Consider the following 12881-nt stretch of genomic DNA (forward strand, 5'->3'; position numbering starts at 1 on the left):
CTTAATTAAAAATATTTTAACTTTTACCTTTTTTTTTCCTTTTCTTCCTTTAAACGATCCAATTCCTCCTTATGTTAAAGAATACAAAAAGCTTTACTTTTAGCCTTTTCTTTTTTAATACGAATTTCTTTTAAATAAGAAATAAGTTATAATAAATCTTTTTAATATTAAAATATTTTATCTTTAATTTTATAACGTTTATTTTTAAAAAACTTAATCTTTTTTTTTAATTTATTAAAAAAGTTTATTTTTAAAATATTATAATTAAAATATTAACTTTTTTAAATATAAATATTATAAAATAATAAATTAAAAATAAAAATATAAAAAAACTTTTTAAAATATTTATAATTAAAATACGAAATAAAGGTAATATTAATTAATTTAATATAAAAAATATGAAATTCTTTATTTTCTTATTAATTAATATAGTTTTTATATTTTATAATAAATTTTAATATATAATTTAACATTTTAATAAATTAGTTTAAAAAAAGTATAAAAAGAATAAAAGAATAATATAAAGGACGTATTTATTAATAAATTTTTAAAAGTAAAAAACTTAGGAAAAAAAGAATAATATTACGAATTAATAGCATAAAAACACAATTTAACATTTTAATTATTAACTTATAAATTTTATTAAAAAATAAAAAAAATAATATTATAAATTAACAATTTAATAAATTATATTAAATATAAAAATAAAATTTTTATACGAAATTTAAAAACAGTAAAACTTTAATAAAAAACTAATAAAAAATAATAATTTTAATAAAATTATAATAAAATAATAAATAAATAAAAAAATTAATAAATTTATTTATATTTTAATTATTAATTTAAATTTTATATTTAATTTATATAAAAAAAACTTTAAGCTTTATTAATAAATACTTTAATATTTATTTTAATATTTAATTTATATTATTATTATTTATTTAAAAATTAAAATTTATTAATATTATATTTTAATAAATTTAAATGTAAATTTATTATATAATTATATTTTTTTAAAAAAAATTTTAATTATAAAAAAATAATTAATAATTATAAAATTATTAATTATTAAAAATTATAATAATATATTTTATTTTATTATTATATTAAAATTATTTAAAATATTATAATAATAAAATAAAAATAAATAAATTAAAAAATATTTTTAAAAATGCTTTTTAATTTTAAATAATTATAAGCGAATTTATTAAAGTTTATTAAATGCATGAAAAAATATTATAAAATTAATTATAAGCCAGATTTTAATGGGAATAAATTAATCAAGTACCTTTTAACACATAACTTATGCTTAAGATTATCCCCCATAAGTTTCCATAAGCAAAGCAAAACTTATGCACCAAAACATCCCCTTAGGTACCTAACTTACCAGGTAACAAGTGTACAATACCTAAGTACCTAAGCTGTTCCTTCTTACTTACAAAACTTACAGCTCTCATTTCAATTCTTCCACTTAATACTAACGCTGAGCCACTAGAAAATTTATTACAAAAAACCTCACAGAAAGAATTGAGACTTTAATAGGTTGCATTAAACGAGGGTTCACCCCTGGGTTTTTCCATTACGGCAGTAACAGCTAAGATTTCAATTTGTTAAAGCTTGGTACTTGATACCCCACTATTAGACCCACCTTTAACAAGAGATACTCTTACCTGTGATCTAATTTCTATTTGATGGTTTCTTTTCGACCTTCACTACCATTCACACACACAACTTTTTCAACACCGCTTCAGCCTTGAGCACATTTAATTATTGTCTCTTGTTTCTGGCTGCCTCCGTACCCAATTTTTACCTTGTAAATCCACATATTGGACAATTCAGCAAGCTCGGTTAACTTTGTCTTGTTATTCCGGTTTCACTTTTGCACCAGGCGCCGCCTGTAATTCGTCGCGTCGCAGTCGCGTAGAGCACTTATCGCGATATCTCCCCAACATGGCTCCGCCTCGTCCGCGGGCCAGTGCTGTCGATACGGACGCATCAATGCTAGATGTGCAAGAGCCTGTATCTAACCTAGCTGACGCAATGGTAAGTTTTAATCCTTTTCAATTTTTATAACATTCTAGCTGTTCCGTTACGCTACTATAAATATATCATCCACCATTAGCACCAATACTAACCAACCTGTAGGATGTTGATGAAACCCCAGATCAGACTGACACAGATACCAATCCCAACACTACAGCAAGTAGTGTTGCCGGTGATCAGATTGCCGATGGGCGCAAAAAGCGTTCTGAAGCCAACCAGCTTCGAAGAAGTATCTTCGGCAAGAAACATGACTTGCTAGGAGAATCCAAGGTATGAAATAATCTGAGCATGTCAATTAAGATGATTTTTTAAGCTTGATTGGGTTACTAATTAACAATAATACAATAGGAGGATGACAGCATCAGAAGATTTCGCTACTTATTAGGATTGACCGACCTTTTCCGACATTTCATCGAGACGAACCCTAACCCCAAAATTCGCGAGATTATTCATGAGATCGATCGTCAGAATGAGCAGGCGGAGAAAGCAAAGAAGAAGGGCGTTCGTCAAGGTGGGGCAGAGACAGGCCGAGCTCGCCGTACAGAAGCCGAAGAAGATGAAGAGTTACTGAAGGATGAGAGACAAGGCGGATCAGCAGAAACTGTCTTTCGCGAATCGCCGTCTTTTATCAATGGCACGATGAGAGATTACCAAATTGCTGGGTTGAATTGGCTCATTTCCCTGCACGAAAATGGAATCTCAGGTATCCTTGCAGACGAGATGGGTTTAGGCAAAACCCTCCAAACCATTTCCTTTTTGGGTTACCTTCGTCATATCATGGATACGAAAGGCCCTCATTTGGTCATCGTGCCCAAGTCTACTCTAGACAATTGGAAGCGGGAGTTTGCCAAGTGGACACCCGAAGTTAATGTTCTGGTTTTACAAGGCGCTAAAGAGGAACGACACAACCTGATTAACGAGCGTTTGATCGACGAGAAGTTTGATGTGTGCATCACGAGTTACGAGATGATCCTTCGTGAGAAGACGCATTTGAAGAAATTCGCCTGGGAATATATTATCATCGACGAAGCCCACCGTATCAAGAACGAAGAGTCGTCCCTATCGCAAGTAATTCGCTTATTCAACTCGCGAAACCGACTTCTTATTACTGGAACACCACTCCAGAATAACCTGCACGAGCTCTGGGCACTCTTGAACTTCTTGTTACCTGATGTATTTGGTGATAGCGAGGCCTTCGACCAGTGGTTCTCGGGACAAGATGCAGATTCAGAAGTGGTTGTTGAGCAGCTGCACAAGGTCCTACGACCTTTCTTGCTCCGTCGAGTTAAGGCGGATGTGGAGAAGAGCTTGTTACCCAAGAAGGAGATCAACCTCTACCTTGGTATGTCAGAAATGCAGGTGAAATGGTACCAGAAGATCCTAGAGAAGGATATTGACGCTGTCAATGGTGCCGGCGGTAAGCGGGAATCTAAAACTCGCCTGCTCAACATTGTCATGCAATTGAGGAAGTGTTGCAACCATCCTTACCTTTTTGAGGGAGCTGAACCTGGACCTCCTTACACGACCGATGAGCATCTGGTCTACAATTCAGGCAAAATGGCCTTACTCGATAAGCTTTTGCGAAGACTACAGAAACAGGGCAGCCGCGTCCTCATATTCTCACAGATGAGCCGTCTTTTGGATATTCTCGAGGACTACTGTGTATTCCGCGAGTATAAGTACTGTCGAATCGATGGAAGCACAGCTCACGAAGATCGCATAGCGGCAATTGATGAATACAATAAGCCGGATTCAGAGAAATTCATTTTCCTCCTCACAACTCGAGCTGGTGGTCTCGGAATTAATCTAACCAGTGCTGATATTGTTATCCTCTACGATAGCGACTGGAACCCGCAGGCTGATCTGCAAGCTATGGACCGCGCTCACAGAATTGGTCAAACGAAGCAAGTAGTTGTTTACAGGTTTGTCACGGAGAATGCAATCGAAGAGAAGGTACTTGAGCGGGCGGCACAGAAGCTTCGCCTTGACCAATTGGTTATTCAGCAAGGACGTGCTCATCCAGGAGCTAAAGGTCCAGCAGCTAAAGATGAGCTCCTTGACATGATCCAGCACGGTGCGGAGAAAGTCTTCCAACAAAAGGGAGCCACCGGAATGGCAGCTAAGGGAGCAGATCTCAACGACGAAGATATCGATGAGATCTTGGCGAAGGGTGAGAGTCGTACCAAGGAGCTCAACGCCAAGTATGAGAAACTTGGCATTGACGATCTACAAAAGTTCTCTTCAGAATCTGCTTATGAGTGGAATGGCGAAGTGTTCGGGAAAAAGAAGGATATTGGCGTGAATTGGATTAATCCCGCAAAGCGGGAACGCAAGGAGCAGTCCTACTCCGTCGACAAGTTCTACCGACAGGCCATATATGGTACTAGCAAGGCAGAAGCTAAACCTAAGGCTCCTCGAGCACCGAAGCAGGTCGCAGTTCACGATTATCAGTTCTATCCCCCTCGACTCCGTGACCTTCAGGATCGAGAGACCGCCTTTTATCGCAAGGAGATTGGATATAAGGTACCTTTGCCCGACGGAGATGACGACAATTTGTCGGAACGTGAAGCGGAGCGTGCCCTTGATCAGCAGGAGATTGACAATGCTACTCCCCTTACGGAAGAGGAGCAAGAAGAGAAACAGAAACTGTCCGCTCAAGGCTTCGGGGACTGGAACAAGCGTGACTTCCAGCAGTTTATCAACGGCTCTGGTCGCTACGGGCGTCATGATTATGACCGAATTGCGGAAGAAGTCGACAGCAAGACCGCCGCAGAGGTTAAAGCCTATGCTAAGGTTTTCTGGCAGCGATATACCGAGATCGCCGATTATAACAAGTACTTGCAAGTAATTGAAACTGGAGAAGAACGCATGCGTAAGACGGAGCATCAGCGCAAAATGCTCAGGAAGAAGATGCAACAATATCGAGTGCCACTGCAGCAGATGAAGATCAACTATTCGGTGTCTACAACAAACAAGAAGGTCTATACTGAGGAAGAGGATAGATTCCTCCTGGTCATGTTAGACCGACATGGCGTCGATTCTGAGAGTATCTACGAGCGAATTCGTGACGAGATTCGAGAGAGTTCTCTATTCCGATTCGATTGGTTCTTCCTTAGTAGGACACCTATCGAAATCAGCCGTCGCTGCACTACACTGCTTACTACGATTGTGAAGGAGTTTGAAGATACGTATCCGAGCAAGGCGAACGGAAGCAACGGCAAAGGGAAGAGAGAGCTAGATGACGAAGAGAACGACGAGGATAGCATCCTCGGAATGGCCCCCGCAAAGAAGAAGTCAAAGACCAGTGTCAAGGTATGCTATTAGTCAAGTATCTAACCAACTTCGAACCGAATACTAATTAATACATAAACAGAACAAGGCCCTTGACAACGTCAAAGGTGGCAGTAGCAAGACTACTTCTGCCACGCCTTCCTCTCGCGCCTCTAGTGTCGCTTCTACTACCTCGGCGCCCGTGGCCAAGTCGAAAGCCAAGGGAAAGAAGAAATAAATAGTTGTCGTTTACTAATAAGGGTGACAGACAACCCGATTTTTGGCTCGTGCCAAGGTTTTTTCTTTTTTCTTCGATCTGAGTTGGCACCAGTTTCGTCTCACAATGGCATTAAACGGACAATGGAATGGCAAGGGGAGTAAGTGCACAGGCGTTTAATTGGTTGTTTCGCCGCTGGACGATACAGATACAGTCCACGAAATCAAGTTGTCTCGACCGATAGTCTAGATGGATGTTGTCCAATCCTCCATACGACCTGGCGAATATGAGAAGCAAAGGGGAATGAACGTCTATGGACCCGACAACGCCAGTTAGAAACAGACGAAAAGCATAGCATATTGCAACTACTATGTAGAAAATAAGCTACGAGATTTCTATGAACGTGTCTTTCGAGAAGTCTGCCGCGTGTACTTACGATAGTCCTTATGTAACAATATTGCGAAATTCTTGACCGTCATGATGATATTTGTATTATAGTTTCCCACAAAATGGGACGGGAAAAAAGGGTTTGCGTCTCAATAATCAGGTATATTGATTAGAAGCTTCATGCTACTCTCTACCTCCTTATACCTAACCCGGAGCTCTCATTTATCTCTTTTTTTCTTCTTGTCTTTCCTGCCTAAGCGACGAACAAATAACTGTCGGACAAAAACCCTCAAACGCCGAAGCCTTCTTCCCGGATGGATGGATAGGTAAGATGCAAAGTTCTAGCTAAGAGAACGCAAAAAAAATGATTAAAAAAATGGAGGACGCGACGCCGGATATCATCTTCCATTTCTTTCCTCCATTTCCCCCCGCTTTCTATCTCGTAGAGACGACCAACAGGCGTGCGTATACGTACGTCATGATGGAATCGCGGGTGACTTCGGGGGAGTGATTTGGGGAAGGGGGAGGCGGTGCTAGAAAAGCTAGCTATACGCTTTAAATGCGCATATAACTTATCATAGCCTGTTCTCGCGTTCGCGCTCCCGCTCGACCTCGTACTTGAAGTCGAAGTATCCCTTGTCGAAGTGGTGTATGCGCACGTAACCGTCTTCTCCGCCGCTGGCGTAGCCCTTGCCTGTGGGATCCGCTGCTACGGTGTTCTGCTGCGGTGTTAGACGACCGAACTGTAGATGATTCTTTTCGCAAGAATATATATATTTATATATAGGTCTAGGGAGGGGGGATATGATAAAGGAAAAAAAGAAAACATACCAAGGGTCCGAAATGGCCTCTCACACGACCAATCTCGTCTTCGAAGATTTTGTGATAGAAACGTGCCTCGAATTTTCCTTGGCGAGCCGCGGTCGTAGTGACATCCATGGCGGCCTGACCACCGCCGAGAATAACGTAGTCCTTCTTAGGGGTGATGCATGCGCTGTTGAGCGGCGTGTCGGTCACGTAGGTCTTCAGGGGCTCGAGGTCGCGGGCAGCCATTAGCCGGGCGGTCTTGTCCTTGGAGGCTGTGATGAAGTAGGTGCGGTCCGGCGACCACTGGAGGTCTGTCACTTGCATGTTGAGCTCGTGGACGGGGACGTTATCTAGCAGCTCTCCGGTCTATCAAAGTGGGTATTTGTTAGCTCTTCGTTATCCTCCGTCTCCTTAATAATAATAATAATGATGATGATGATGGCTTACTTTAGCGTCGTACTGGGATACGGAGCCATCCTCGTGTCCAGCGATGATGTACTTGTTCATGTAACTCCAGCCGGCAACCGTGGCCTTGCTCTCGTCACACACGATGGTCAGGGCGCGCTCGTCGCTCTGCTCGGCGTCGACGTCCAGCACGACGTCCAGGACCACGATGGTTCCGAGGTGACCCATGCGCTTCTCGGTGACGCCCAGCAGCTGGCGGCCGTCGTCGCTAAACTCCACGCGCTTGACGGCGGTGGGGAAATCCCAGGTCTTGAGGCAGCGACCGGTCTTGATCTCCCACAGGCGGATGGTGTTGTCGGCGCTGCCGCTCGCGATGAAGGTCGAGGTCGGGTCTACGTCGACGGTCCAGATGGCACCCTGGTGGCCCTTGTAGGTGCCCAGCCGTTCGCCGTTATGCGAGTACCACACGCAGATCTGCTGGTCCTTGGATACGGAGAATAGAAGGTCGCCATCGGGGTTGTATCTGGAAGAGGGAAGCGATTCAGCCAGTTAGTGTGATGAACTTGTCGCGGGGGACCAAGGTATTGAAGGTATTATTATTGTCGCATCGATTCTGGGAGGAGGGGAACAAACCTGATTTGGGTCAAGGCCCGTTCCTGCGAAACTGTTAGAGGCTACTATCTTCTATATATGGGGGAATGTGTTCTCTTACGTGGCCCGACAATAGAATAGGTCTCATGTTGGCGATGTTCTGATCTTGTATCTCGTCACCAATCTTGGGGGAAGTTGGTTGTATGGAGTTTTTGAATGATTTGTGCGTGGGGCAAGATTTCGCGGATTTTCTGATAACCTATCAGCATCTGGGCCCCACCAACGTTACTCATAGTCACGTGAAAGGTTATAGGGGATGCTTACGATTTATGGCAGCCAATCACATTTCATCGGTGGCAACCTTATCCTAGACCTTATCCTAGTTGGTAGGTGCCTAGGTAGGTACTTGATTAAGTTTATCTGGGCATGACACATGTAGGTACCTATCTAATTTTAGGATGTACATTTTTCTACCAAGCACTTTCCAAATGAGCAAAATTGTCAAGTTCAGTGTGTGGATTATTACTTCCGTTTGAGAAACAGAGCTAGACTCCGCGATCAGGAAAGACCTTTGAGTCATCTCGATCTCGAACCAGAAACAAAGATTTTAAAGTTTAGAAGCTCGGTAGAGAGGAAAACGGCGCTTCTTCGCTAAACAAGAAAAAAAAGACAATGTCTAATAACTACCAAACATAGTGGAATTTATTAGAAGATGAAAACTTTATTCAGCAACTCCTATCTCGCTTCGAATATACCTATCATATTATATATTCTTTAGATGATCTTTTTATTTGACTAGGTTTTATTATGGTTTAGTTGTCTAGCTATATTTATAGCTATATTTATTCAATTCCTCGATGACTGTTACTCACAGCCTTTTGGATTTTCAGGATTACCTACTATTGATACAGCCATTGCAGCAACTGTATTGTACGATACATTACAGTACCTAGGTCCTAAATAGACGGCAAACTCTATCGTATAGCGTTGTTGCCAACACCTTTGACTAGTCAAAACTTGGAACTACCTACATAATCCTCTGTGGGATCGTTGGATAAGATACGGGTATCGGCGGCACACAGCTTTGGAACTAGCAGCTATGACTCTAGCCGTTGCAAGAAGCCGTAATCTACATCCTTTCGCAATCCCACTGCGAGTTATACCGCACAAACATTCTAAAGGGTCTAAAGGATCTACACTTCGGCCGGTCACACGCGTGACCACTAGATTCGTCGCAACCTGGCCGACTAATTCTCCGCTTTGCGGGTCCCGAAAAGCCAATCGTTCATATTTCGCTCCCCGGATTTCAACTTACACTCGACAACGTGCCCAACTCACAACGTCTGTAAGAGCCCGTCGAGGGTCGTCTCAGCTGGGTTGCACGAAAGTACGCCACTTACCTAATTACACCTCAGTAGGAACTGCGCGACGGCATTGGCCGCGTGCCTCTATTAGACATTTTTCTACAAGCTACCCCACCATGACTGCCATTAGGTTAGATGGCACAGCCATCGCAAAGAAGATCCGCGAAAGGCTGGCCTCTGAGATAGCCGAGAAGCAAAAGTCTAATCCCAAGTACCAGCCCTATCTTTCGATTATCCAAGGTTTGTACTTACTTGCCATACCCATACTATACCTGCACCATACCTACACTACACCTACACCATACCTGCATCATACTCCTAAACAAGCTCGCTTGTAATAAGTACTAACCTCTTTGCTTCGTAGTCGGTGATCGATCTGATTCCTGTATGTCCTTAATCCGGGTCTTCTGACTCAACTACTGTAAGCAAGCTGTTCCTCAGCTAATCTTCTCGCCAGCAACTTATGTTCGCATGAAGCTTAAGGCCGCTCACGAGGTAGGACTTCTCAACTTAGCATAATGTCCCACGTAAAATACCCCTGATCTAACCATTGTGACTCATAAAAGGCCAATATTACCTGCGAACGTCTGCACTTCCCTGAGGATATTTCCGAGGCCGAGCTCTTGGCACAGTTACACGTCCTGAATAATAACCCTGCAGTGTCTGGAATCCTGGTTCAGCTGCCTCTGCCTAAGCATATCGATGAGTACGCTATCACATCTGCCGTTGCGGCTGAAAAAGATGTCGATGGTTTCGGTACCACCAACATTGGTGAGCTTGCCAAGAAAGGAGGTCACCCTTTCTTCATCCCCTGCACTCCCAAGGGGGTTATGGTTCTCTTGGAGGAAGCAGGTGTGAACTTGAAAGGCAAGGATGCTGTGGTTCTTGGCCGAAGCGATATTGTCGGTAGTCCCGTCAGCTACTTGTTGAAGAACGCCGACGCAACCGTTACTGTCTGCCATTCTAAGACCGAGGGTATAGAAGAGAAGTTAAAGAAGGCTGATATAGTTGTTGCCGCTATTGGCCAACCTGCCTTTGTAAAAGGAGAATGGCTCAAGAAAGGTGCCGTTGTCATCGACGTGGGAACCAACTACATCCCCGATGCATCGAAGAAATCCGGCCAACGACTAGTGGGTGATGTAGAGTTTGAGTCGGCTTCTCAGGTTGCTTCTTACATCACACCAGTTCCGGGTGGTGTCGGGCCCATGACAGTTGCCATGCTGTTGCAAAATGTTGTTAACGCAACCACAATGTATTTTGAGCGACAGAAGCAAAGACGTATCGTACCACTTCCTCTCAACTTACGTACCCCGGTCCCTTCGGATATCGAGGTTTCGAGATCACAGCCACCGAAGCCCATTACGCGGGTCGCAGAAGAGGTCGGTATTGCGCATCACGAGTTGGAGCCATATGGCGCATACAAAGCCAAGGTCGACCTCACCCTTTTGAAGCGTCTGGAGCACCGTCGGAACGGCCGATATGTCGTAGTCACAGGCATTACTCCCACACCGTTAGGCGAAGGGAAATCCACCACAACCATGGGCTTAGCTCAGGCGTTAGGGGCACATCTAGGTCGAATTACCTTTGCCAACGTCCGGCAGCCCAGCCAAGGTCCTACTTTTGGTATCAAGGGAGGTGCAGCTGGTGGTGGTTACAGTCAAGTTATACCCATGGACGAATTCAATTTGCACTTGACTGGTGACATACATGCTATCACCGCAGCGAACAATCTTCTTGCTGCTGCGATTGAGACTCGTATGTTCCACGAGAACACGCAAAAGGATGGCCCCCTTTACCGAAGATTGGTACCGACAAAGAACGGAAAGAGGACCTTTGCACCTGTCATGCTCCGCCGACTCAAGAAATTGGGAATTGACAAGACCGATCCTAACGACCTTACTGAAGATGAGATCCGCCGGTTTGCTAGGTTAGATATTGACCCAGAAACTATCACTTGGAGACGCGTGCTAGATGTTAATGACCGCCACTTGCGAGGCGTCACTGTTGGCATAGCCCCAACCGAAAAGGGACAGAGTCGGGATACCGGATTCGATATATCTGTTGCCAGCGAGTGTATGGCTATTCTAGCCATGAGCACCAGTCTTGCCGATATGCGGGAAAGGCTAGGCCGAATGGTCGTCGCTACCTCGAGATCAGGAGACCCAGTCACTTGCGATGACATAGGAGCCGGAGGGGCATTGACAGCTCTCATGAAGGACGCTATCAAGCCGAACTTGATGCAAACATTAGAAGGTACACCTGTGTTTGTGCATGCGGGTCCTTTTGCCAACATCAGTATTGGAAACAGCTCCATCCTTGCCGACAAGATGGCTCTCAAGCTAGCAGGTACGGAGCCCGATGAAGACTACAGTGCCAAGGCTGGCTTCGCCGTTACTGAAGCTGGTTTCGACTTCACCATGGGAGGCGAACGATTCTTCAACATCAAATGCCGTACTTCAGGCTTAGTTCCCGATGTGGTCGTTATTGTCGCTACGGTTCGCGCTTTGAAGGTGCATGGTGGCGGCCCACCTATCGCTCCTGGTGCGCCGTTAGACCCCGTGTACAAGCAGGAGAATGTCGAGATCCTCCGAAACGGCTGCGTGAACCTCAAGAAGCATATTCAAAACGCCAAGGCCTATGGCTGTCCTGTCGTAGTCGCCATCAATAAGTTTGCTACCGATACAGATGCTGAGATTGCTGCTCTGCGAGAAGAAGCCATTGCTGCTGGCGCTGAAGACGCTATCTTGGCTAATCATTGGGCCGAAGGTGGTAAGGGCGCTGTCGACCTTGCTAAGGGGGTAATCGCTGCTGCTGAGAAGCCAAAGGACTTCAAGTTACTGTATGACGTGACTGAGGGCACCATTGAACAACGTATGGAGGCCATCTGCCAGAAAATGTATGGTGCGTCCGCTGTCGAGTTTAGCGAGCTTGCCCAAAAGAAGATCGACACATACACAAAACAGGGCTTTGGGAACCTCCCGATCTGTATCGCTAAGACGCAGTATTCGCTCTCTCACGACCCCGATCTTAAAGGTGCACCAACCGGTTTTACTGTTCCGATTAGGGATGTGAGAATGGCCGCAGGTGCAGGATACTTGTAAGTTCATTAACATATTCTCCTATGTATAATATAATAAGCTGACGTTGAATAAGGTATGCGCTTGCCGCTGACATCCAGACAATTCCCGGCTTGCCCACTGCCCCGGGATACCTCAATGTCGACGTTGACACCGAAACGGGCGAGATCGACGGTCTCTTCTAAGTGCCGGCTTACTATGAGCGTATGTCTATACAAATTCGTCAAATCAACAAAAACTGGCGTAGATGCGGTACGTATAGAATTCAACTAGCTAGACCGGGCACTCTATGCATGCATATAAAGTGGCTTCAACGAATTCAACCACGTCGGAGCATTGGTTCATGGGGGTTATACTAGAAACGGCGACAACAGGGCCGGCGTTTTATTACACGTGATACCTTCAACAGTAGTGTATATTGCAGGGCGATCTACTGCGCCTATACACGCCCTAGGTATATAGGTAGAGAGATATTTAAGTAAATTAAAGAAATAAATGCGATGAACTAAGATACTTACGATACCATAGAACACATGAACTTTGGAATTCGTAATATCGTATCTGACAGACATTAGTAGGTACTAATTAATTACCTTGTATTACGGCCAAATAACTTCCTAAACACGCTTCAGGCGAACGAATATAAAGACGCCTAGGCGTATAATAATAAAAATTATTTTATTTTACAGCTACCTTCAACTCCGACTGACTTTGACTTGA

The 12881-nt window shown here is 43.5% G+C and overlaps 3 protein-coding genes across 3 annotated transcripts; 2 read left to right on the plus strand and 1 right to left on the minus strand.

The window, feature by feature from the left end:
* Positions 1-1950: 1950 nt before the first annotated feature.
* F4812DRAFT_453217 (SWI/SNF family of DNA-dependent ATPase) lies at positions 1951-5551 on the plus strand (the record flags this gene model as incomplete). Its single annotated transcript, XM_047936450.1, has 4 exons — positions 1951-2043; positions 2146-2313; positions 2392-5355; positions 5417-5551. The coding sequence occupies 4 exons, from the start codon at positions 1951-1953 to the stop codon at positions 5549-5551; spliced, it is 3360 nt and encodes a 1119-aa protein (XP_047786168.1).
* A 941-nt stretch (positions 5552-6492) lies between these two features.
* Positions 6493-7868, minus strand: F4812DRAFT_463183 (eukaryotic translation initiation factor 3 subunit I; the record flags this gene model as incomplete). The annotated part of the gene is made up of 5 exons (XM_047938167.1): positions 6493-6636; positions 6749-7090; positions 7172-7652; positions 7763-7785; positions 7842-7868. 5 exons carry the CDS (start codon positions 7866-7868, stop codon positions 6493-6495), a joined length of 1017 nt encoding a protein of 338 aa, XP_047786169.1.
* A 337-nt stretch (positions 7869-8205) lies between these two features.
* F4812DRAFT_444749 (formate-tetrahydrofolate ligase) lies at positions 8206-12681 on the plus strand. Its single transcript, XM_047935521.1, has 5 exons — positions 8206-9324; positions 9449-9469; positions 9542-9579; positions 9651-12181; positions 12238-12681. The coding sequence occupies exons 1-5, from the start codon at positions 8820-8822 to the stop codon at positions 12344-12346; spliced, it is 3204 nt and encodes a 1067-aa protein (XP_047786170.1). The 5' UTR covers positions 8206-8819; the 3' UTR covers positions 12347-12681.
* The last annotated feature ends 200 nt before the right edge of the window (positions 12682-12881 follow it).

Source organism: Daldinia caldariorum (assembly GCF_022478825.1).
Source record: "Daldinia caldariorum strain CBS 122874 unplaced genomic scaffold F4812scaffold_23, whole genome shotgun sequence".
Taxonomy (NCBI): Eukaryota; Fungi; Ascomycota; class Sordariomycetes; order Xylariales; family Hypoxylaceae; genus Daldinia; species Daldinia caldariorum.

Excerpts from the sequence above, each read along its gene's own strand:
- F4812DRAFT_444749 (XM_047935521.1), top strand. The coding sequence starts at position 8,820 with ATGACTCTAGCCGTTGCAAGAAGCCGTAATCTACATCCTTTCGCAATC. Across the intron at positions 9,325-9,448 it reads CTATCTTTCGATTATCCAAG|TCGGTGATCGATCTGATTCC; the intron begins GTTTGTACTTAC and ends TTTGCTTCGTAG. Across the intron at positions 12,182-12,237 it reads GCCGCAGGTGCAGGATACTT|GTATGCGCTTGCCGCTGACA; the intron begins GTAAGTTCATTA and ends ACGTTGAATAAG.